We start from the raw sequence: 26,878 nt of genomic DNA, 5'->3' as shown, positions 1-26,878 counted from the left end.
GGAGGGAGGGTGGGCCGGTTTGTTCGTCAGGTAGGTCTTGGAGGCAGTGGTGCTCTAGGAGGAGGTCCCCACCATGACTAGGTCGAGGGTAGTGTGTTATAGTTTACTGGGTGTATGTGGTGTAAGGGGACGGTGTAGGGGAGGGTGTGAGAGGGGGTAGGAGGGAGGGAGGGAATGAGGGGGGTGCCGGCTAACCAGGTAGTGTCCGGCGGGGCAAATGGCGGGCGTGTGGGAGCCAATAACTGAGGGGCGTGTGTGTATGGCCACGCCCAGGAACCGCGGCGGCCAATCAGTGGTGGTGAGGTGGCATGGTGCCCGGTAAGGGTGCCGGGCGAGGCCTCACACCTGCCAGTCGCCCCCTGGCACTGTGTGAGGGCCCGCCGGGACCTGCAACAGCGGCACCACCATGGCACGCCCGCCCACCCGCACGCCCACACCGCCCACCCGCTAGTGAGTATAGTGCACCACCTGTCTCACCCACTCCTGCTGTGGTCTGCCGGCTGGGTAAAGCAGGTCAACACCTGTGCCGGACCCACCAGCTGCAGAGGCCGGACACGGGGCCGTGGACAGCGTAGCCGGGCCGCCCGCTGCCGCCCACCACCTACGCCGGTTTGGGGCGGTAGTGGGCGGCAAGGCGTTGCTCAACGGCCGCCAGGTGTCTTGATATTAGTTACTGTATTATCTCTTGGTACACGTGTCTACTATTTAATCACACACACACACACACACACACACACATATATGTATTTATATACTTTTTTTTTCTCAGTAGTAAGTTGAGACAAACATGATAGTTGATGTTGTGGGTCGTGTGGCTGTACTGGGAGCCTTGGTGTTTTCAAAACTTATGTTCGTGGGGGTTTCAGTAACCCATTTCTCCTCCCGCAGGTCCCAGGGTCACCGCCGCCTGCGCCGGTATGCGGCGTCCCTGACGGGGCTCCTTCCCCGCACCTCCGCCAGGAAGGAGCTGACTGACACCTGACCTATGCACCAAAGATTCAACCAGTGAGATTATTTTAGTGAATCATAGGAACAGCAGCAGTTTGGCCCCACGTGTGAACCTCAGGAGAGAGTTGAATCAGCAGGAGTAGCAGCAGCAGGAGTAGCAGCAGCAGGAGTAGCAGCAGGAGTAGCAACAGGAAACCAAAACAAAAGAGTGCTGTCGTGGCCGCCATGTGAGTTATCATGGGTCCTATCCGTGCCTTCATCCGCCCTTCACACGGCGCCGCCCCTGGGGAGTTTGTCACCACCGCCAGCCCCTTTAGCCCAACCCACCGGAGCTTCTCTGCTCCACACCGCCCATGTTGCGCCCACGCCACCCCTCCTTCCTCCACTCTCACCCCGCACCACCCTCACCTCCACCCACACCCACATCCCTACTGCCAAACGTGCACGTCGGACCCCCTGCGTGTTGGACTGGTGTCCTCGTCGGTGGCAGTGTCACAGCCTTGTCTCTACCATCCCTTTAGGACACTCCTACCACCAGGAGCGGCGCCGGCGGACCCCCACCCAGGCCTCATCATCTCGCACGGCACGAGGGGTGAGGGGCACAAGGGAGGGGGAGAGGCCCAAAAACAAGGCAGATGGAGGAAAGGCAAAGACCAGAGCGAGTGGAAGGACAGTGATTATGCTTGTAAATGGAAGAAAGATAAAGATGAGTTTAAGAAATACAGTGGTGAGGGAAAGTGTAAGAAAAGTGATCACGATAACAAGTGGAGCAAGTACAGCGAGGAATACAAGTGGAGGAGGGAGAGAGGCGATAACACGTGTAAGAAAGAGAAGGATGGATATAAATGGAAAAAGAGTAAGGATGAATACAAATGGAAGAATAACAGAGAGGAGTTTCAGTGGAAAGCAGTAAGAGGGGATGATCGTGAGCAGGAGAGGTGGAAGAAGGATAAAGACGAGTGTAAGTGGAAGAAAGATAAGGCATCACCCCTGCCATACCTCTCGTCCTTAGCCAAGTCTGATGAGCCCTCCTCATCACGCACGGTCTTAGCTTTCCCATTCTCAGACGAGGAGGAAGACGATGAATATGCGGACGAAGGTAGGACCACAGGCGAGAATAGACACGAGACGTGGCCCATCTCTGACATCGTCGAAACTGAGGACGAGGAAGGAGAGCAACAACCTGAAGGAGTAACACAGCAAGACCACCCTGAGAGGAAAGAAAGGGAGGAAAGTGACAGAGAGGAAGAGGTTGTTCAGGGGAGTAACGAGACCAGCGTTGTAAAGAAGTCCCTCAAAGAGCCCAGTCCTGCAGTAGAGAGTCAATTCAATGTTGTGAGCGAGGAACAGGAATCACCCAACACCACCACAGTACCTGAAGGAGAATCGTCGAGTCTCAAGGCCAAGCGCACCTCAGAACATGACGGTGAGGAGGTCGACTTACACCCCAACAACGTTAAGAACAAATGGCAGGAAGAAGAAACTCATTCTCCTCCTTCAGCTGAGCATCGACGGGAGGAATCAGAAGGAGAGGGAGATGTAGTGGGAGAGGAAGAAGAGGAAGAGAAAGCGGGGGAAGAAGTGAGGAAAGAGAAGAAGGGAGAGAGCAGCGAGCTTCCACGTGACGGCATCAGAGCGACACAGCGCCTCCGCCCACGTAGCTACAGGTGAGTGAGTCCGGCCACATGACTGCCATTACTCTGTTTTACATATTTAGTCCTGACGTGTGGGTTGAGAAGGTGAAATATTTCAGTGTGCACAAAGTCACTCCCACATGGTCCTGTAATAGCGAGGAGAGACACAATGATTACTAAAGATAATAACATCTCTTGATAATACATGTAAAGCCTCTGAGACCACAGAAAACGCGTGCCTGGGGAAGGTGGGAGCAAGTCAGTGCTTGCTGGGTTTCGAAACCTGGTTTTTAAATTAAAAACCCTCCACTTACATAAAAATGCAGACATTAACTTTGAAAAAAAAAAGATGCAACAAATTAATACACAAGTTATGTTTTTGATTAATTTATTTGCCACAATAAATGGAAACAGTTGAGGAGCGGCTGTGGTGGCGCCCCGGCAGAGCTAGGTACCTACGTCGTCTCGAATGGAATTAGAATGTGTGTTTGGTCGTGTGTGAGTCGACCGGGGCCAGCAGGATCGAGTTCTCCACCGTTGCTGGCGTCCGGCGCTGGTTGTTGTCTGTGATACTCTGATGAATAGCATACTTGTTGTATAGTCCCTCTACACACACACACACACACACACACACACTATATATACTGGAGAATTTTTGTATATTTTTCTCTTTTTCACACATTTGATTGCCAGAAAATAAGATAAATAAGATATAAGAGAGAAAATAAAGCAGCTGAGAGAGAGAGAGAGAGAGAGAGAGAGAGAGAGAGAGAGAGATTAACATGCACACAAACTAAACAGCAAAAATCTCGTTTTCTGTTACTCTCCCCACCACCCACGACAGAACATGAGATGACATATAGCATTACACCCCTGTCTGTCTGTTGGTCTGTCTGTCTGTTGGTCATGTCCATTCAATAACTCGAGAATGGCATCACTGCTCGACTGGCAACTTGGTACGCTGCTTCGTACTATCATTACTAATCACAGGTTCGATACCCAGCGAGCTTTGCCATTATATACCATCGTTTATGCTCCTCGAATTACCAGACAGTAAGATATGGCGGTGAGACAGACACACAGACAGCAATAGAGTTGTGTTGGTAAAAAATGTGAAGAAAAAAATTGTAAAAAACAAAACTGTTACTTAAAGGAAGAATTAATGTAATGATTTCAATTATTCATTTTTTTTAATCAGAGTGTAATGAATAACTCGACTGATATGTGTACTGTAATTAATGAATGAAATTGTACTAGATGAATGAAGTTATGTTACATTGATGAATGAAGAAACTTGTACTACATTATTTTGGTGAATGAAAGAACTTGTACTACACTTGATGAATGAACAGTGAGTGAATAACAGAGGTGCTCTCTCTCTCTCTCTCTCTCTCTAAGCAGCACCTCAACACACGCCCTTACAAATAATACTCTAAGACCCAGTGATGACCTTCCGCAAGAGTGAAGCAGTGAATCAAGCGAACCAGATAGTGAACCAGGACATGAAACATAAGGAGTAGCGTCGTGGGGCGGTGGAGTGGTCGGGGTGGTGGAGTGGTTGGTGGAGTGGTTGGTGGAGTGGTTGGGGTGGTGGAGTGGTCGGGGTGGTGGAGTGGTTGGTGGAGTGGTTGGGGTGGTGGGTGGTGAGTGGTCAGGGTGGTGGAGTGGTCAGGGGTGGTGGAGTGGTTGGTGGAGTGGTTGGGGTGGTGGAATGGTCGCCATTTCGTATTATATGTAAAGTAACTAAGACTATTACGGGTACATGTGTATATGTCTGGTTTGTGTGCTATATATATATGTGTGTGTGTGTGTGTGTGTGTGTGTGTGTGTGTGTGTGTGTGTGTGTGTGTGTGTGTGTGGGTGTGTGTGTGTGTGTGTGGGTGTGTGTGTGTGTGTGTGTGCGTGTTTATGTGTATGTTTTTGTGTAAATAATACGTTTATAGTGTGTCATGGATCTAAAAATCATTGTTATGCTAACTTTGAACTCCTGGACACACACACACACACATTACATTAACATAAGTTCTCTTTCTCATCTCACCCTCTCCCTCCTTCTTCCCCTCCTACAGGCAGTTCCCATAGACAAGGTATAGACGGGTATACGCGGGTGTTCCTGAAGGCTGTCAGCTATACCACCATCTCTCTTTCCTCCTAGTATGATCTCCTCCCTTCTCACCCTCTCTTTCTCCCCCTACAGACAGTTCCTGCTGACGAGGGAGAGACGTAGTCGGGTGTTCCTCAAGGCACGGAGTTACCACCTAGGGCGTTGGTTCATCACCCACTTCACCCACCCTTACCCCTGCAAGGACCAGAAAGACCAGCTGGCAACCCGCACCAACATGACCAGGAATCAGGTACGGTAGCGCAGTGGTTTTGATACCAGACTGGCACATCCCTGGCCCAGGGTTCGAATTGAGGAATACAAAAATGTAATATGATATCCAGTGTGAGGTAATAACCTAACGTGACCTAACCTAACCTAACCCACGTGACTGACACTCTGAGTTGACTCTCATCCTGTGTGTCTGTGATATAGGTGTCTTCTGTTGAACGCCTTGAGTACGATTACTTAACCTCATTGAGTACTATGTTTCAAACACGTGAGTACAATGTATTATCCATTTCAGCAAGATAATATTGTACTCAGGGGTTAAATAATTGTACTCAACGGTGTTAAGTTATCTTTCTCAAGGGGGCAGGTCATCGTACTCAAAGAAAAGGGTACTAACTAGGGAAGAATGACCAGGGACAGTATAGAGAGGTGACCAGGAATTAGGATGAGTGCCATATGTCAGGCCACTACAGGCACAGTGCCAATTACTATAGCATTAACAAGTCCTGGTGTGTGTGTGTGTGTGTGTGTGTGTAGGTTGTTTTGTGTTTGTGTGAGTGTGTGTGTGTATGTAGGTTGTTTTGTGTTTGTGTATGTGTGTGTATGTAGATTGTGTGTGCGTGTGCGTGTGTGTGTGTGTGTGTGTATGTATTAATAGAGAGAGTTAGAAAAGATAATCCTTGTAGTTGAGAAAAAGAGCGATAAAGAGAGAGTGAATCTGTGTAAGTATGTGTACGTGTGTGTGTGTACGTTCCATGTAAGTATTTAAACGTGTGTCGTCTATAAATACACTCGTGTCTTTGTCTGTGTGTGCGTAAGTCCCACTATGGTGGCTGTGTGTGTGTGTGTGTGTGTGTGTGTGTGTGTGTGTGTGTGTGTGTGTGTGTGTGTGTGTGTGTGTGAGGGAGGGTGTGGGTAGTAGAGTGAGGGTGTGGAGTAGTAGAGGGTGTGGGTAGTAGAGGGGTGTGGAGTAGTAGAGGGTGTGGGAGGGTGTGGGTAGTAGTAGAGAGTGTGGGTAGTAGAGGGTGTGGGTAGTAGAGGGTGTGGGTAGTAGAGAGTGTGGGTAGTAGAGAGTGTGGGTAGTAGAGGGTGTGGGTAAATATGGATGATTAATATCTGAGTCACTAATGAGTCAAAAATATAAATGACAAAGAGATGAGTAAGAGAACAGTGAATCATCATCACGGGTAAATAAACAGTGAATAAAATGAGTAACAAGAGAGAGAGAGAGAGAGAGAGAGAGAGAGAGAGAGAGAGAGAGAGAGCACTTGGATAATGAATACATAAACCATAGCCTTACCATCACCATCGACTTACTTAACAAATATTTTAAGTGTACAGTACATACAATTGTCTATTATAAGTAACGTAAGAGACAGAGAAAGTTAGATCACTGTGTACAAAGAAGGAAAGTACTGTAATAAATATATAATGTGAATGATGTACTTATTTATAAATATCAGAAAACGTAGTACAAATCTGTATGTGTGTATGCGTAAGTCTAACCTAACCTAACCTAACCTAACCTAACCTAACCTAACCTAACCTAACCTAACCAATTCAGAAACACCTACTTACTCTAATCTAAACCAATTTAACCTTACATGGAGGGAGGGAGGGTAGGAGGACAGGAGACAGGGAGGGAGGGTAGGAGGACAGGAGACAGGGAGGGAGGGTAGGAGGACAGGAGACAGGGAGGGAGGGTAGGAGATGCAGGGGGTGTGAGGGAGGGTTAGTTGTGGTATTTCCTCTGTTTCAATTTTTTTTTTCATCTCTGGTTGTGAAAAACACCTCCAAGTATTTCCTGACGCTACTACTCTCCCTCTCTCCTACCTACCTCCCTCCCCTCTTCCTCCCTCCCTTCTGTATTCCTACCCTTCCTCCCCTCCTCCCTCGTCCTTGCGGCCACTGTTGCCAGGATTGACGTAATGTTATGGAACAGATGCGTAGCGCCGAGACGGGTTCGAACCGGAGCGAAACGAGTCGAAACGAGAGGCTGTCTGTCAAAACGAAACGAAGTGGGATGAAACGATTTCGAGCTGGATCGAAACGGGTAGAAATAAAAGGGAACCTGTCAAAACGGGAAGGCAGGGATGAAACGGGTTCGAACCGGAGAGAAACTGTATGGCATGAAAAGGAACCTGTCAAAAGAAAACAAACTGGGTTCACACGGGTTCGAATTGGACCGAAACTACTCACGGTGGTAAGAAATAAAATTAAATAGATCGTATTGAACCGAAATGGCTGAAAGAAGTTCGAAATGGATTGAAGGCTAGTCTAGGTTAGGGAAGGATAGATCAGTAGGCTACGTCAGGTTAGGTTAGGCTACGTCAATCAAGGTGGTGATTCACGTGAGTACTGATGCGTGTTTCTGCTCCCTGTTCCAAGTACAGACCAACTTAGTAACCTTCACTCTGTGTCCTTCTTCAATATCTCTTTCTCTCATCTCCCAGTTTCCCCTTTACCTCATCAATTACTCGTATATCTCCCTCCTTATATTCCCTCTCCTTCCTCCCTCTGTCTCTCCTCTTCTACCCACTCCCACACACCCTCTACCCCCCTTCATGTTTACTCCTTCCCTTTCTCACCCTTCCCTCCTTCCCCTTCCTTCCTAACTCTCTTACCTCTCCTCCTTCCTTTCTTCCCTGCCCCCTCCCATCTCTCACCTCTCTCCTTACCTATCCCTCCTTCCACCTTCTCCTCCGATCCTACCCCCTCCCTCTTTTTTATTTCCCCCACCCCCCTCTCACACTCCTGCCCCCTCCTTCTCTCACATCTTCCCCTCCCTCCTCTCTCACATCTTCCCCTCCTCTTTCACATCTCCCCTTCCTCTTCTCTTCTCCCTCTTCCCTCCTTCCCCTCCCTTCCCTCGATGTTCCTCCCTCAGGCCGGGTGTGTGAGTGTGTCTAGGGAGGACACATCGTACGCGCGCCCCATTGAGGGAGGGCAGCGGGCCTGGCGGAGGGCCAAGCCAGGGAACCACACACAAATACTCCTCAGCGGGGAGAGGGGATGCGGGAGGGGTTGAGGGAGAGGGGATGTGTGAAGTGGTTGAGCGGGTGTGGGAGGGTTGAGGAAGAGAGGGATGGGAGTGTGATCTGGAGGGTTGGAGGCAGGTGGGAGGGGCTAGAGGAGGAGGTACGGGAAGGGGTTTCTGGGCTGATTGGGGTTTCCAGGTTGAGGGGAGGTGGAGAGGGGTAGGTTAGGGTATTGTGGGAGGATGTGGAGGTGTTCTGATGGCGTGGGAGAGATTTTTGGAGGGGTGGGGGTTGGGCGAGGGTGGGAGACGAAGAGAGAGGGGGTGGAGATGGGAGGGAATGAATGGGGGGTGTATTGGGAGGGGAAATTAGGGGAGGAGAGATGTATGAGTAAAGGGATGGGGAGGGGAGGGGTGGAGGAGAGAGAAGAAAGGACAGGGGAAGGAGAGAGGGGGTGGAGGAGGAGGGAGGAGGAGGAGGAGGAGGAGGGAGGAGGAGAGGAGGAGGAGGAGGAGGAGGAGGAGGAGAGAGGTTCAAAGTAGAGGAGGCAATTAGAGGAAGAAATAGGGAGGGGGGATTAAGGAGGACGGTTAGGTGGAAGGGAAAAAGGGGTGAGGAGAAGTGTCAGGTGAGGGAGAAGGTTGTGGGGTGAGGAGAGAAGTATCAGGTGAGGGAGAAGTGTCAGGTGAGGAGAAGTGTCAGGTGAGGGGAGAAGTGTCAGGTGAGGGGAGAAGTGTCAGGTGAGGGGAGAAGTGTCAGGTGAGGGGAGAAGTGTCAGGTAAGAGGAGAAGTGTCAGGTGAGGGGAGAAGTATCAGGTGAGGGGTAACGTAGTTAATCCTTTTATTGTTATGAAGCTTTATGGCAATTAATTACACCTGTATGTAATTAAGCACACCTGTAGACACCAACCTGTGAGTAATTAATCAACATGTAGGTAACTAAACATATTTGAAGGTACAATAATTATATCAACTTTAAGGTAATTAAATATCCCAGTAAATTAAATATGCCGGTAGGTAATTAAATATTCACATAATTATATAACTAATTATACCTACAGATAAATACTTGTTTGTAAGTTATATAACCCGGAACACACACACACTGTCTCTCTCTCTCTCTCTCTCTCTTTATGTCTTTCTCCTAATCTCTCTCTCTTTCTCTTTATGCCTTTTCTCTCAATCTCTCTCTCTCTCTCTCTCTCTCACACACACACACACACATCTTACTACTGCTTCACTCAGGAATCCTACTACTTAGTGTTACTGCAACGAGAAGCAATAAACCAAGTCATAGGAGGTAAGAGGAGGAGGGGGGGGGGGAGGAGGAGTCGACAGAACCGGGGAGGTGGGAGGAGCCATGGGGGGTTGAGGAGTCGGCAGAGGGGGTGACGAGTCGGCAGAGGGGATGTGGAGTCGGCAGAGGGGATGTGGAGTCGGCAGAGGGGATGTGGAGTCGGCAGAGGGGGTCAGAGGTAGGTGGGGGTCGGGGTGTTGTAACAAGAGAGGGAAAAAATGTTTGGTTATGTAACTTGTATGAGAGAGTATTGTGAGTCAGCCGTTTTATTATGGGAGGGTTGATATCGTACTCAAAGGGTTAAATTATAATATTGTACTGGAGGGGCTATGTTATCGTACTCAAGGGGTTATCGTATTCAAGAGGTTAAGTTATCGTTTTTAAGGGGTTAAGTTATCGTTTTTAATGGGTTAAGTTATCTTTTTTAAGGGTTAAGGTATCGTTTTTAAGGGTTAAGTTATCATATTCAAGAGGTTAAATTACCGTATTTAAGGGGTTAAGTTATCGTACTCAAGGGGTTATCATAATGAAGGAGTTAAGTTATCGTATTTAAGGGGTTAAGTTATCGTATTCAAGAGGTTAAATTATCGTATTCAAGAGGTTAAGTTATCGTATTCAAGGTTTTAAGTAATCGGACGCAAGAGGTTAAATTATCGGGTTCAAGGGGTTAAGGTGTGAGCGGTTTCACAAGATCCTCAAGCGAGCATGGAAGGGCCGGGAAGGGGTAGACAATATTTATATCAGTCAAGTCAATCTGTCATCCAGTTTATCAGACAGTCAGATAGACAGTCAGTTAGTCAGCCAGTCTCTCAAGCAACCAGTCATTAAAGGAATTCATAGAGCTGTCTAACGCACCAACAGAACTAAACGAGATAGAAAACGGAATCGACTCCGCTCAGACGACGCGACGCACCCGGGAGGCAAAATTCCAGCCAAAATTAAGCATCAGGCAACCCCCTTCCCCCTTAGCCCCCCACTCACTCCCACTTACTCCCCCTCACCCCCACTCACTCCCACTTACTCCCCCTCACCCCCACTCACTCCCACTTACTCCCCCTCACCCCCACTCACTCCCACTTACTCCCCCTCACCCCCACTCACTCCCACCTCACCCTCACCCCCACCTCACCCCCACCTCACTCCTCACTCCCCTCGCCTCACCTACTCCCCCTCACTCACTCCCACCTCACTTCTCCCCCACCACCACCTTATTCTCACCTCACTCACCCCTACCCTCGTGATTATTTTCAATTTAAATCTATTCTTAAAAAAAATCCTTAAAAAACACTAGTTAAAAATAAAAATATCTGTGTACTTCGACGCCATGTTATTTGTCGTGATTTCAAAGTATTGGGTGTCTCTCGGTTTTAGTGTGTGGATGGGAGGGTGAGGAGGAGGGGTGAGGAGGAGGGGAGGGGGGTGAAGAGGGAGGGGGGAGGAAGAGAGGGAGGGGTGAGGGAGAGGGGAGAGTGTGAGTCATTAATTATTATTATTTTTTTTTTTGGGGGGGGGGGTGGATTACGTCTATGGATATTGAATATAATAATAACTAAATCACATACCTTACTGTAATCAATTGAAGACCATAAAAAATAATTTTATTTTACGAAACAACAACGAAAAAAACTACTTTCTTCTAGTCATTAGTGAAGGATGTCTGGTGGACGGAGCACTTAATTTCTGGATGAGCGAGACAAAGGCAAAAGAATGTGTGAGAGAGAGAGAGAGAGAGAGTTAGAGAGAGTGAGAGACTGGCTCGCCCCACAAGCTCAAGAAAGCATTTGTTTACACTGACTGACTGGTGGAGGTCCAACATCTTTGTAAAGTGAGGGTAAATAAACACATCTTTTAAAAGGTTATAGTGAACTTACGATACTAACTGATAAGATTGTAGTTCATTAACTGATAGAGGTGGTTCGATAATTAAGTAATGGTAATTCATCAACTGTTAAGGAAGGTGGTTTAATAATAATAATAATAATAATAATAATAATAATAATAATAATAATAATAATAATAATAATAATAATAATAATAATAATAATAATAATAATAATAATAATAATAATAATAATAATAATAATAATAATAATAATAATAATAATAATAATAATAATAATTGGTTGATAATACGAAGTAGTATCACCAACCTCCTTTATATAATCGTCCAGAGCAGAAATTATACAAATTATATTCCGCTAAAAGGTTCTGGTAATAATAATTTATGACAAAACTTTCCTTTCCTAACACAAAATAATTTAACTCACAGAAGAGATCAGATTTAACCCCTTGAGTATAATGATTTAACCCTTTGATTATGGTAATTTAATCCCCTTGAGTATGATTAACCTCTTGAGTATGATGATTTAACCCCTTGATAATGATGAATTAACCTCTTAAGTATGATACTTTAACCCGTTGTGTATAATGATTTAACCCCTTGTTAATGATGATTTAACCTCTTGGATACGATGACTTAACCCCTTGAGCATGATGTCTTAAGGGGTTATTTCATTGTACTGAAAGGGTTAAGGACCCACACATCATTCTTTCCTTCCACGTCTGTTATTATTTTTACAATGAACACTATGGTTTCTTCTCCAGATCATTGTACATGTTAATTGACGAATCGTGCGGCTCTTGACGTTCTTATTACTGCACTACGTCACTCAAGGTCTTTAAGCGAGGAATAAAATTATTTTATTACTAAGTTTTATCAATTAAGGTCTTTAAGCGCGTTGCAATGCTGGTAAATTCATCAAAACTCTCCCCAGAAGTCTCAGCTATCGTACGTGACGGGGAAGTTAACTAACATTCTCATACTTATCTCAGTCAATTTCCCTCTCCCTCTCCACACGAGCTCCGACAGGTAGCAGAGAGAAACATGAAGGATATAACACCGTGCAATAGTACATTGTATTACACAGACGGTTCCGTAGAGCCCAGCAGTACGAAGGCAGGACCACCCTTCACCATAGAAGGTGACACGGTCCTTTGGAGAACCTCAGGTGGATGCTCCACTTTGCAAGTTGAGCCAGTTGCCATACTTGGAGCCCTAAGACACGCTTCCATAAACAGTCAACAAGGCGTTGTAATACACACTGACTCACGATGAGCTATTGAAGCACTACAATGTAGAAACTCTAGAGACAACATTCATCTCATAACATCCGTCGTTGGTCTACTGCAAGAGTAAAACGACAAAATCAGCAAGTTATCATTAACTGGGTGCCCATTCATATATCGGAATCTCAGGGAATAAACGAGCTGATGCTGCTGCCAAGGCTGCTCCAAGACAGCGAAACATTGAGATGAACATCCCGCCCAGTCAGGAGCAGATAAAGAAGACCACAATAACACGAACTACCCAGTGGATGATAGAAAAACATGGAAGATCATGATCGGCCAGGTGGTACTATCTGTTCACGAGTTATGAGAGACCACCACTCATACGCTGGATAGCTTCAAACATAGGTTGGATGCTTATGTGAGCAATAGGGGTTGGGTAATGGGACTGTCCAGTATGGGCCAATAGGCCCGCTACAGTTTCCTCCATTCTTATGTTCTTATGTTCTTATGAAGGGTATAACAAGATGGGAAGAAGCCATCTACCACCGACTGAGACAGGGATACTCATGCAAATGGGGAATGGGTGTACAAGTACCAGCAGAGGAGCACACGTGTAAGACCTGTGACAGTGAAGCAGAAAACTCACTGCAGCACTACCTCATAGAGTGCCCTGGAACACAATTAGCTAGGAGAAACATACAACCCCCTATCACAGCAGAGAAGGTTGCCAAAAGGTTAACCACCAACCAGTCTCAAGAAACTCTTCAGTTTCTTACCGAGCATCCACCCCACGTTAGTGGTGGGGATGTACAGTTAACTAAAAAAGATGTTGGTGTTTTATCCCAGGAGTGGGTGGACCAGCATCTTAGCTTAAGGTCCGCCTAGGTAACATTCCTACAAATCTTAAAAAAAACAATCTCTTCCTCTCTGTTCACATTACCCATATAAACAAATATAAATCCGACTTCACAACCTTGGTATAAGGTGGTGTGTGTGCAGCTTGACCAATGTACAATAAATGATGACACTCGTGAAAATCCTCCTCCGTGTGGCGTTGGTGAAGCCGTTAGTTCACCAAGTGACGAGGAAAGGTGTCAGGCGCGTCGTTGGCCTTTGTAAAACACACGAGGAGCACACACAGGGGACGTGATAATGAGTTGTAGCGCTGTGTGTGTGTGTCTGGTTGTGACGACAGATTTGTGGAGGCCGGTGGGAGGGGGACCATATGCCTTAGTGACTCATCATACATCGGGTAACTTGGTGTTGTTGTTATTTAAGTTGTGCTGCTGTTGTTGTTGTCATTAGAACGCTTTAACTGAATAAATATTAATATAATTATCATCAACCACCACCATTATTATTAATTATATGTATTTTTGTTATTGTTATTCTTACAATGCCGAGTTAGGTATATAAAATATTAATATCTAGAATTTAGGATATATATAAGCACATGACGGGGAGGTGAGGGAGGGGGGATTACAGTACTCACCAGTGACTCATTATACACCAGTGACTCATTATACATCAGACAACAAGACTAGTGGTGACCTCAGAGAATATCGTGAATCATTATTATTATTATTATCGTTTAATATTTAAATTTACTGTAAGTGATTCGAATAACCATTTGAAAATAATTCTTCTTCTTATACAGTTAATTTAAATCCATATGAGTTATAATTAATTGGATTTATTACACCGTTTAAGCACGTAATCCACATCTTGGGAGGGAGGTGACAAAGTGACGTCACTCCATAATGTGTTTGACAGGGTGTAATCCTAATGGCCAACGATAACTTTCAACCCATTTGTGGTAGTAAAAACTTAACTACTTCCTAGGTTATTAAGACATCAATAAACACTAAATAAATAAGTAAAGGGGCTAAAATGACTAGTGTGACGTCATCAGGGTGGCAGGGGTGGGATGATGATGTACGTTTGTTTACACTCTTAATGTTCATAAATTTGATCGAAATTGTGAGAAAAAAAAATAGTAGTTTGATAAAATATGTGTTAGCATTTTTATGTATAATGCTTGTAGTAGGGATAATATAAATAATAATAATAATAATAATAATAATAATAATAATAATAATAATAATAATAATAATAATGATAATAATAATAATAATAATAATAATAATAATAATAATAATAATAATTATAATAATAATAATAATAATAATAATAATAATAATAATAATAATAATAATAATAATAATAATAATAATAATAATAATAATAATAATAAATCTCACTAGAGGTACAAATACTTAAATTAACAGAAGATTGACATTATCAGTTTCATAAAAATATTACTTACAATAATATGAACAAAATAACTAATGATATCCACAAAAGTAAAGTAAATATTTAGTGACATTACTATGACTTCGATTCCCAGTGATTGGTAAGCTGAGTTTTTTTCTCGTAACTGTGTATGTAAGTGAGTCACTCTTGGCGCTGTTACACAAAGATGGCGGACAAAATGGCATAGTACTGTACTTTGGGAGAGTGTGACGTCATGAGGTTCATTCTCTTGTAGGAAGGAGTCTTTGAGAGCCAGGTGTAGACTCACCCCTCACACACACACACTTCTTCCTTCTTCCCTACCTTGCCAAACTAAGCACTAGAGGCGATAGTCTGGGATACACTCCAAGGACTGACGACCAATGAGGATACAATAATAAGTAAAACACCGACACTGCACACGATTTCATTCACATCCCAAACTGCATAGTCAAGTGCACGAGTCAGCCCCTGGCACGAGTTAGGTATACTTAGGACTGGAGGTGAGTGTTGTGTGCACTCAGCCACCGCACCCCGAAAGGCATTTAGAGGATATTAATATGTGGTTCGTTGTAATAAGTGTTGCTGACAATCAGTTATTACAGAGAGAGAGAGAGAGAGAGAGAGAGGTGGGGAGGGCAGGGTAAGGGGAGGAGGGGGTGCCAGTGCCAACCCCTAGTAGTATTGGCATCATGCCTCAGGCCAGCGTGCCAGACACACCCGGGAGTACGCCACGCTACCCACACCATCCCTGCTGCTGCCGCCCGCACGCCCGCGCACGCACACACACATACTAACACACACACATACACACAACGAAGGACAAGGCTGAACGAATTCTACTCCACTGTCTCTCAAACGATGACAATTTCTCACTTTGTCTGCTTCTGTCTGTCTCTTTCTCACTAGATAGTGAAGTTCACACGAGAGAGAGAGAGAGAGAGAGAGTCAATCAACTTTGATATTGTTAATGATATTGAAACAGTTTATTTAGCCAGAAAAACACAGATACAGAGTCGATTAAAAATCCTAATATTAACAAGGCTGAGCCAGTTGAGAGCCTGACCTGCCCCTGATATATACTATACATTTATCTCAAGGAAGTATTATGAAACATTTAGTATCATCTGGAATAGTACAATAGCATGGTGGTAATAAGTACATTTCATAGTGTTACCACTGTTATCACTTCGATATTTATTTATTTTATTTTAATTTATTTTATTTATTGTTTTACACTTATATTTTACGTATATACATAATATACAGTGGAATTGAAAAACATAAATATGATCAGGGAGGAAAGCAGTACAGCATGGGTTGTATTAAGGTGGAACAAGAGGACAGAGCTGTCAGGATTATGTCTAGTTGGCACATATAAGAATATTTCGTTCAGGAGAGATAAAATGAACGGCATGTTTACGTTCTCAAGGCCGAGGGAGACAGACAGACAGACAGACAGACGAAAAAGAGTCCGTTTTCTGATTTTCTTGAACCTTGAGACACACTGAACCTTTAGTCACTATAAGAAACCTTGCAATCTTGTGGGTTTCTTGACGTCAGGGGTTCTCAGCCCAAGACACTGAGAGACAAACTGAACCTTTTGCAAAATTGATTGTAAAAAAAACCCATTAATCTTCAAAAACAGTGACGAAAACAACTTACTTGGTTAATGATCGTGACCTCGTGACTGACTGACCTTGTAACTGACTGACTGTTTCTGTGAGGGAGTGAGTGACTGATTGACTGGCTGACCATGTGAGTGATTGATTGACTGACTGACTGACTGACTGACTGATGACATCTGATGACATTTATTTCTACTGAGGACGTGTTGAAGCAGAGGAGGAGGAGGAGGAGGAGGAGGAGGAGGAGGAGGAGGAGGAGGAGGAGGAGGAGGAGGAGAGGAGGACGAGGAGGACGAGGAGGACGAGGGAGGACGAGGAGGAGGACGAGGAGGAGGAGGAGGACGAGGAGGAGGAGGAGGACGAGGAGGAGGAGGACGTGTTGGTGGTGGTTACAGTCTTCACGCCGAGAGACAGTCAGCCAGTTAAACAATCAGACAGTTCACTAGACAGCAAATTAGGTAGCCATCACGTGTTTAATGACAGTACGTGTTTACAGACAGTACGTGTTTACAGGCAGTACGTGTTTACAGTTTACAGACAGTACGTGTTTACAGACAGTACGTGTTTACAGACAGTACGTGTTTACAGACAGTACGTGTTTACAGGCAGTACGTGTTTACAGGCAGTACGTGTTTACAGGCAGTACGTGTTTGGGCGTACGTGTTTACAGGCAGTACGTGTTTACAGGCAGTGTTTACAGGCAGTACGTGTTTACGGGCAGTACGTGTTTACAAGCAGTACGTGTTTTGCAGGCAGTACGTGTTTACAGGCGGTACGTGTTTTACAGACAGTACGTGTTTACAGACAGTGCGTGTTTACAGGCAGTACGTGTTTTACAGGCAGTACGTGTTTACAGCCAGTACGTGTTTACAGACAGTACGTGTCTACAGCCAGTACGTGTTTACAGGCAGTACGTGTTTACAGGCAGTACGTGTTTACAGCCATACGTGTTTACAGATAGTACGTGTTTACAGACAGTACGTGTTTACAGGCAGTACGTGTTTACAGGCAGTTCGTGTTTACAGACAGTACGTGTTTACAGGCAGTTCGTGTTTACAGACAGTACGTGTTTACAGCCAGTACGTGTTTACAGACAGTACGTGTTTACAGCCAGTACGTGTTTACAGGCAGTACGTGTCTACAGGTGTTTACCCTCTCTTCATATTAACGCACCATACTCTATCTCTGTATTTTGCTGGTATAGTTTTTATCATCGCGTTAATGTTGCCATGAACGCGAAATATAATGCCGGTCTAATACAGAACGACAGACCCGTTTTTTGTGTCGCTGGGGAGACTCAAGCAAAAACACCGTAAGGTTTCGGGGTGAGTTTTTGTTTCTGTTGATAATGGCGACGATTAAGGATGTTTTGTGGTGTTTGGGGTGAAGAGAAGGATGTTATCTGTGTGGATGTGAATGAGTTGACATCTGTTGTACGTCGTTTAGTTTATTTTTGGCCACTAGATTGTCGTTTCTTGTTTATTTAGGAGAATAGTGGATGGTGGTTGACTTGGGTGATGTTTGATTGATATACAAATGGGTGATACCCTGTCTTGATATATTTACCTCTCGTCGATGGATCTTTAATAAATACTTAACCTTTGTACAGTACGTCAGCTTATATATAATTATTTATTGCTATGAATATTTTACTGTTTTAGGAATGTGCAAAATATCTCATGTACTGTCTATTCTAATTTAAGACATTGTCAAAATATTTTTACTTTTGTTGGGTAGACCTGAACCAACGACTGCCAGATGTTGTGTATGTTTTGCTGAACTTGTTAAAAAAAAGTCTTTTGTTGGGGAATGTTCTAACTAACGGCTGTAGTCTACTTGTGTGTACCTCTATGTTTGTCAGTGTATTTGTTTATATGACAAAAATCTTATAGTCAGATAACTTTAGAATCGGTGGCAACTACATCTTTCAGTGTTAATTTTTAAAGAAAATTACCTCAGTTTTCCCCCAAACAACCACAGAAAAACATGAAAGAGTCAGAGAAAATGAAGACGAGTTACGATATGTGGACGACAGACACTTGTAAATATAACTCACGTGTCTTAAAATACATCTCATAATGCAATAGTGTTTTTTGTCGCGTGGGGAGGGTCGTGGGAGGACATCCATGGTTATTGTTTTGATAACACAGCTGATGACGTGTCAACAAACTCTGCCTCCATGTTTTCTTGGAAATATTGAGGCTGCAGGACGTTATATGTACACACGTCTCAAATACCTGGTTTCTCCTGTAGGTGAGTGAGTGGTTCGGCAACATGCGACGTCGTATCCGGGAGGCGACTCGTGGGATGGGCATCTGCTGGGAGGAGCGAGTCCGTGTGTACAACTCTGTCATCACGGGCAAGTCGGAGCCTCTCCCCATCATACCTGAAGACGCCATCAACACTTGGGTTCCCCCCGTGCCTCAAGGTAGGTACTGGTCCTTACATCTGGTGGTGATTTAGCCATTAAGGGCGATGTTAATCTGGGTCCTCATCCCTGATGAGAATGGTTGATTTTAATCGGGGTGCTTCACCTCTGAGGGAAGGGTGATCTTAAACAGGGGTGCTTCATATGTGGGGAGGGTGGTAATAATATAGAGTGCTTCACCTCTGAGGGAAGGGTGATCTTAAACAGGGGTGCTTCATCTGTTATCTTTTTCTGTATTATTTACATTTACAGAGCCTCAAGTCTTGGACTCTCACGAGGAGGTGTCCGCGTCTCCCAAGTTCAAGACGACGCTTCTTCAGCGGTACCTCAACAACTCCCTGGAAGCCCCCGCCCGCCACTACCCCGCCAGTGACGGCGCCAACGTCCGGCAGCCGTCAACCTCGGCCTCCTCCTTAGAAGACGACCTTCATTCGCGCTACAAGACTTCAGCACATTTGGAACCTTCTGTTGCCTTCTCCCAGTCCCTTCCGCTTTGTACCTCCAGTCCAAAGGAAAAGAGCTTTCAGGCTCTCTGGAACGCCTCGTTTGAGCGTGTGAAAGACGGACAGGTGGTAGCTACGACCTCTAGGTTCTTGGGAAGAGGTGAGTACCTGTTGAAGCCTCAGGGAGAGGAAGAGGGGCGAGTCATGAAGAGGTACGACCGTCAACGAGGCTCCGAGTACGGCTCGCCGAGCGTCAAGAGACAGCGGACATCAGAGACCAGCGAGGACTGGCTACACCGCGCCTCCACTTCAAGGGACTTGTCCACTCCGTTCTTCCTGAGTCGCCGCGACACACCTGAGGGAGGACAGGGCACCACCTCTCACCTGTCGTCATGGACCAACCACGCCACAATAGGCGACATAAGGTCCTCAGGTGAGACGCCCATTATGCTTCCTTTCTCACACTTTCCTTCAACAGGTGTTGGACGCCTTACCTGACACTTATCTCTATCTTTCCTTGAAGAGTTGCATAAAAACTGGTATGTAAAAGACTTCAGTAATATTCAAAGATTCATTTTCTCAAATACTGCCAAGTTCTGTGGTTATTTGGTTATTGTGTGCTGATAAAAAGGAATTAAAGTCCAGAAACTTTAATAATCATAACAGAACTGTGGCAGAAGACCAAACACAACTTGGTCTTATTGGTATGTAAAGTGGTGACGAGCTCTTGGTTCCTTAAGTGAAGTCACAAGCGTCTCCTGGGGGTCGTCACTCCAGTAGTCTTGTTGTCCAGCTTCTGTGTCTCTGTGGTTATATGATTCATAACCCATCCGGAAGGTCTTCTCTTTATTTAAAGATATTATAAATAACGTTTGTGTTTATGTCTTCCGAAACCTAAGAATTCTGGGAAAATTTAAAATGTTCTCTTTGGTTGTTCATCTACTGTATGTTTCACAGAAAGTTTTGATCCTAATAATAATAACTTTAGATGAGGTAGAAAACTATGAGGTGTGTTAATGTGTGTTGTGTTGCAGATGAGGAGAGCGGAGTAGAGCAATGCCGGCGTCAACCAGAGGAGATTGCCGCCGCTTACACTCTCATGGAGCTCCAAAACATGTGACGCACCGCACCAACCACTCCACACTTGGTTGATGACCCGCCGTCCGTGGGTCAGAGGAGGGCGTCTCCCTCCCCACGCTTCCCTCACCTATCATCTGTGGGCCGAAGGAGAGCTGTGCTTCATCACCCTCCATCTGAGGTCATCAGGCTCTGTTCCACCTCACTGTCCTCTCCCGTCACCTCAGGACGACCTCTCCCCAATCCTCAGCAAGTATCCATTCCTCGTGGACTTCCAAAATCCCTTTATGCCAGCCTGAATTTCTCCAAGTCCTCTTGAAACACACGACTCTGTAGCATCCTTTGGAATTAAGCAAGACGTTTTGATGCCTTCGACTACACAAGGAGTGCGTATCTCCCCCGGTATGTGGGTAGTTCCTGGACTCTAGGAAGTTGTCTACTGTTCCTCAACTCCAATATGCTGGAACGTTTTCTGGCCCTCAAGACATAATCTCCCTAGAGGAAATGATCTTAAATCTCTTTTCCATTTGCTGCCTTCCGTTCCCTATTATGTGATATTATGCTTCCGAGGATGTTTGCTTAAATTCTTACAAACTCCTAGATGTATAACTGCCATATGAAACTTTACAGTGAACAGTTGAAAACGAGTGAATGAACATAAATGTAGTTCAGTTACAGAACATTATTTTGAGTATTTTGGTGTCTGTTATAAGATGATAACTCTGCTTGATGAGTGAAAGATTATAGTTGATTAAGACTTGAGAACAATAGTCTTCTGAAGAGTACAACTCCTACCTGTGTACAAATATCAACAAACACACAAGACGAGCACCGCTCTTGGGAACACACAGCAGCGTCTTCTACTTGTGACGAGTTGTGAAGTTTAGTCAGTTGATGGACGTTTTCTATCTCTCTCTCCGTTGTTACCTGGTCTCATAATTAGTGCCACTTGATCCACTCAAGTGAACTACATAAGATGTTTGATGTGCAAGTGTCGGGTGTTTGACCACTTGAGCTGCCTGCACATTATAGGAAGGAAGTCCAATCAAGCTGGTGTTTGTGCCTTAGTGTGGCTGTTAACATCCTCACTAAAGGAGAAACACAGCAGGATGTTTCATGGTTTCAGCCGCCTCCGCCCAGCACAGCAACCGGACCAGCACACGGTGAATGTATCCACCTAGAAAACGCATCGTGACTAGAGGATATAGCTGAGCTATATCCTATTTTCTGTTGTTACTTCAAAGCAGGTCTTTGAATGATCATCTGCACGTCCCAGTCATCAGCGTGAAGCAGTGTTAGTAAACAAACAGTCAGTTGGTTTGCGTTCTAGTAAGCCAAGACTCAGAGGGACGTAGCACAGTCTTGTGTGAGTGTATTAAGTTACATCTAGTCTTTCAATTAATTGTGTTTCGATGGAGAGTTGTCACTGGAGGGATGAATGTGTGTGAGGGCCGCCGTAACGCGTTAGAGAGACCCCTAGATGGCATCATGTGGACGGAACATTGTCAAGTAAAGTCTATGTTTGGAAAGACGCCTCGTGTGTGGTGTGGCGCCAAGGTAATATTAACACAGGAAATATAATGACTCACCAAGGGGCGAGGTGGTGTGTTACTCAGCTGCTGCTAACGTGATGCTGTATATGTGAACTTAACGTTAGTGATTTTGTGCCTCACAATACTTGAAAAGCAGTGCACAGAAATGTGACAAACACAGACACTTTTTGTTCGGTAGTGAATATCTTGTAGCCTCCATCCTCACTTGCCGTCACCACAGGAAGTTCTTCAGCCAAGAAGTGACCGTGTGAGGGCGCTACACTGATCCCTCGTGCCATCTACGGAACTCTGAAATGATTTATGACACTTTTTGTTTGTTCGGCTCCACACATGAATTTGTCTCTACCAAATAGGCGAACGAGTTTATGATTCTGTTGCTTCCTGAGAGTAAAAGAAACTACTCTTCATCGAATCACACTTGTAAATAGTTATATCTCTGCGTTATTGATAAGCATTTTCCTCCTGGTTCTGTGCATCTCTTGTTGTAGTTTTTATGCGCTATCTAGAAAACCTTCCCAACTCCTATCAATTTCATCCTGTACTCAACCCACTTCCAATACGACTTTGAACTGTTTTCTGACTTAATGATACATGTATCTTACTCATTCTACACATATAAACCTTGAGCTAGTCATCCCAGTGAACACAGCTGCCACATAATCTAGTCATAGCAAAGCAGGTAGAAGTAGGGACAGTTTAGTGCAGTGTCCCCCTCAACATCCCTCTTCCGTGACACAGAAAACGGAAGCGTTAACTAAACTATTTATTAATTAATTTATTTATTACTATATATTTTCTCCTATTAACACACACACACACACACACACACACACACACACACACACCAAATAGTGGTTGACTGACTCCAGATGGTGGTTGACTTAGTTAACTGATTAAGGTTGTAGTTGTTGTCGATCAAGTTGAAACACAAACCATCAGCACAAACAAAGACTCGAACTGTCACTAACAACCACCAGAACTGCCACAAACAACCACTAACACCGCTAACAACCATCAGACGTGTCACAAACAACCACTAACAACCATCAGACGTGTCGCAAACAACCACTAACACCACTAACAAACATAAGACCTGCCACAATCAACCACTAACAACCATCAGACCTGTCACAAACAACCACTAACACCACTAACTACCACCCGAACTGCCACAAACAACCACTAACAACCATCAGACCTGTCACAAACAACCACTAACTCCACTAATAACCATCAGACCTGTCACAAAAACAACCACTAACAACCATTAGACCTGCCACAAACAACCACTAACAACCATCAGACCTGTCACAAACAACCACTAACACCACTAACAACCATTAGACCTGCCACAAACATCACTAACACCACTAACAACCATTAGACCTGTCACAAACAACCACTAACAACCATTAGACCTGCCATAAACAACCACTAACACCACTAACAACCATCAGACCTGTCACAAACAACCACTAACAACCATTAGACCTGCCCAAAGAACCACTAACACCACTAACAACCATCAGACCTGTCACAAACAACCACTAACACCACTAACAACCATCAGACCTGTCACAAACAACCACTAACAACCATTAGACCTGCCATAAACAACCACTAACACCACTAACAACCATCAGACCTGTCACAAACAACCACTAACACCACTAACAACCATCAGACCTTTCACAAACAACCACTAACACCACTAACAACCATCAGAACTGTCACAAACAACCACTAACACCACTAACAACCATCAGAACTGTCACAAACAACCACTAACACCACTAACAACCATCAGACCTGTCACAAAACAACCACTAACACCACTAACAACCATCAGACCTTTCACAAACAAACCATTAACACCACTAACAACCATCAGACCTGTCACAAACAACCACTAACAACCATTAGACCTGCCACAAAGAACCACTAACACCACTAACAACCATCAGACCTGTCACAAACAACCACTAATACCACTAACAACCATCAGACCTGTCACAAACAACCACTAACAACCAATAGACCTGCCACAAACAACCACTAACACAACTAACAACCATCAGACCTGTCACAAACATCCACTAACAACCATTAGACCTGCCACAAACAACCACTAACACCACTAACAACCATCAGACCTGTCACAAACAACCACTAACAACCATAAGACCTGCCACAAACAACCTAACACCACTAACAACCATCAGAACAAAACCACTCAGACCTGTCACAAACAACCACTAACAACCATTAGACCTGCCACAAACAACCACTAACACCACTAACAACCATCAGACCTGTCACAAACAACCACTAACAACCATTAGACCTCACAAACAACCACTAACAACCATTAGACCTGCCACAAACAACCACTAACACCACTAACAGCCATCAGACCTGTCACAAACAACCACTAACAACCATTAGATCTGCCACAAACAACCACTAACACCACTAACAACCATCAGCTCTACTACAAGCAACCACAAACCTTCTCAACTAGCCACAACCACCATCACCACCACCAAAAACAATGACTCGTCAAACCTCCTCCACAACACGCAACCATAACAACCAAAACTATAGTAATGACTTTATATAATATTCGTCACAACCATCACATTATTACCACCACAACTTACTACAGCTACCAACAACCACAATACCATTACCACTACTACTACTATCACCACCACCACCACAACTACAACCACAATCACAATTTAACAACAATTTCCACCAGTACCACAATTACAAAGATATTTAAATGCCACAACAAACATAATAACTACCACCACTAGCATCACAATCACCACAACTACTACCACCAGCACCACAATTACAAGGACCACAATAACCACAATTACGAAGACCACCACCACCACCACCACCACCAAGTACAAGTTACCTTTTGAAGCTCTTGTTAGTGTTTGGTTTCAGCTCCAAAGGCATACACCTTTCTCTAGTCACATGTAGTGGAGCTGACCCCATCCATTGTGGCGTTCCCTTTGGGGGTATGGGGAGGGGGTTGATACTTGTAGCCAGTAAAACAGACCCATTATTTTAGTCAGGCCTCCTAGACTAAGCCAGTTTTATTAGAGCTGTGCCGTAAGATCTCAAGTTCCTCCGAGTTGATCTTTGTCGTCACCTTTCTACTGGGCAGCTCCATACTCTTTTATAGGGTCTCATATTAAGGGGTTAAGAGATGGCACGATACTTAATTTTAACACACACACACACACACACACACACACACACACACACACACACACACACACACACACACACACACACACACACACACACACACATTATCGTGCCTAAACTAAACTCCTGATGTAATCTTTTGACAACATTTCTCAAGCAAGTCTCAACCTTAAAACCAACCCCCATTATTATTTTGCAGGGGAGGGAGTTGTTGCGTCCCCCTCCCTCCCCTTCCTCATACTCCTCATATTCCACTTCTCCTCCCCATCCGCCTCCTCCTACCCGCTAATCCTACGCCAACTGGCAGACATGATGATAATAAAAAATATGACCCCAAAAGAATAAGAAGACTTCAAACAGAATCATTGGCTGTGACCCCTCGCTCTGTGATAACGAGGAAGGCACCAGCGACTACCCCTCAGGAACAGGTCTCTCTATGACGTCACAACCCACAATAACAACCACCAACCAACTAGACTCTCTTTAATAAAAAAATTGACGCCACACAAGCGACTTAAACCAACTAGAACTCTACTGTAACAACACAGGCCCTGAACAATCAGACTACAGTATTTTACTGTGACGACACATGATTTAAACAACCAACCAAACTCTTCCAGCTGATACTATGACGTCTCGATGACGTTGACTATGATGTCTTAACTAACCAGACTATCTCTGTGACGATACACGATCTAAATAGCCAACCAGTCTCTTTATTTACTTTGACGTCAGACTACTCAAACCAATCACCATCTATGTTAACTATGACGCCACATGCCCTAAAACAGTCAGACTATCTTTACTCAATGTGACGTCGACGATCTCGACCAACCAGACGCTCTTACTGTGACGTCACGATGGCGTCGACACTGACGTCAAACATTCTAGAAGTAAGCAAGACCTGATGCTGAGGGACATTTAGTATCTCCGGTGCCTTCATGGTGTAAACATTGACCCACACCCCCCAGCAGTACAAAGTTCGGGTGTTTTCATCTTTTTTTTTTGCGTCTTTCGTAATTTGTATTTAATTTATTCGTAAATGACAAAAAATGATGTTAAAAAAAATTAATTCACCTTTTTAATTCATGATTGTGGTTCCCTTTCTCTGTTCTGTATTTTAATGTATATATAACTTAGTTATTTTGAGGTTCAGTTATATATTAAGTGATTAAGGACTCGACTCTCTATTCCTGTCACACCTCACATCTGAGTGTGGTGGTTCTACTGATCTGAGTGTGGTGGTTCTACTGATCTGAGTGTGGTGGTTCTACTGATCTGAGTGTGGTGGTTCTACTGATCTGAGTGTGGTGGTTCTACTGATCTGAGTGTGGTGGTTCTACTGATATGATTGTGGTGGTTCTACTGATCTGAGTGTGGTGGTTCTACTGACCTGAGTGTGTTGGTTCTACTGATCTGAGTGAGGTGGTTCTACTGATCTGAGTGTGGTGGTTCTTACCCTAGCGATAGCTCATCAGTCTGGAAATCAGATTCTGATTGGTTAACGGACGGTACTGTTGATTAAATGATGAACGCTGAAATCAAGTGACAATTCAGTTATTGATTCTGATGAGTTCGCTTAGCGTTGATATGATCTGATTGTTAAATGCTGTCATGAGACGATAATGACCTGATTCTTAGAGCCACTCAGAAAATGATGACCAGATTGATAGAGCCACCTTGAATGATTCCAGATTGTTAGTAGAGCCATTCAAATGATAGTGACCTGATTGTTAGAGACACTCAGATGATAGTGAACTGGTTGTTAAGAGACATTCAGATGATGGTGACCTGATTGTTAGAGACACTCAGATGATAGTGAACTGATTGTTAAGAGACATTCAGATGATGGTGACCTGATTGTTAGAGACACTCACATGATGATGACCTGATTGTTATAAACATCCAGATGATGATTACCTGATTGTTAGCCATTTAAATGATGATAGCCTGATTGTTATCCATTTAAATGAT

General features: G+C 44.4%; 1 protein-coding gene across 1 annotated transcript; it reads left to right on the top strand.

Moving 5' to 3' along the window:
* The first annotated feature begins 887 nt into the window (after positions 1–887).
* On the top strand, positions 888–23,006 carry LOC121877683. The gene is made up of 5 exons (XM_042383509.1): positions 888–2,615; positions 4,780–4,936; positions 18,432–18,606; positions 18,859–19,482; positions 20,084–23,006. Exons 1-5 carry the CDS (start codon positions 1,186–1,188, stop codon positions 20,167–20,169), a joined length of 2,472 nt encoding a protein of 823 aa, XP_042239443.1. The 5' UTR covers positions 888–1,185; the 3' UTR covers positions 20,170–23,006.
* Positions 23,007–26,878: the final 3,872 nt, after the last annotated feature.

This window comes from Homarus americanus, unplaced genomic scaffold, assembly GCF_018991925.1.
Source record: "Homarus americanus isolate GMGI-L3 unplaced genomic scaffold, GMGI_Hamer_2.0 scaffold25611, whole genome shotgun sequence".
In the NCBI taxonomy this organism is placed as follows: Eukaryota; Metazoa; Arthropoda; class Malacostraca; order Decapoda; family Nephropidae; genus Homarus; species Homarus americanus.
This window is presented reverse-complemented; position numbering and strand designations above follow the sequence as displayed.

Excerpts from the sequence above, each read along its gene's own strand:
- LOC121877683 (XM_042383509.1), top strand. The coding sequence starts at position 1,186 with ATGGGTCCTATCCGTGCCTTCATCCGCCCTTCACACGGCGCCGCCCCT. Across the intron at positions 4,937-18,431 it reads CCAACATGACCAGGAATCAG|GTGAGTGAGTGGTTCGGCAA; the intron begins GTACGGTAGCGC and ends TTTCTCCTGTAG. Across the intron at positions 18,607-18,858 it reads GGTTCCCCCCGTGCCTCAAG|AGCCTCAAGTCTTGGACTCT; the intron begins GTAGGTACTGGT and ends TTACATTTACAG.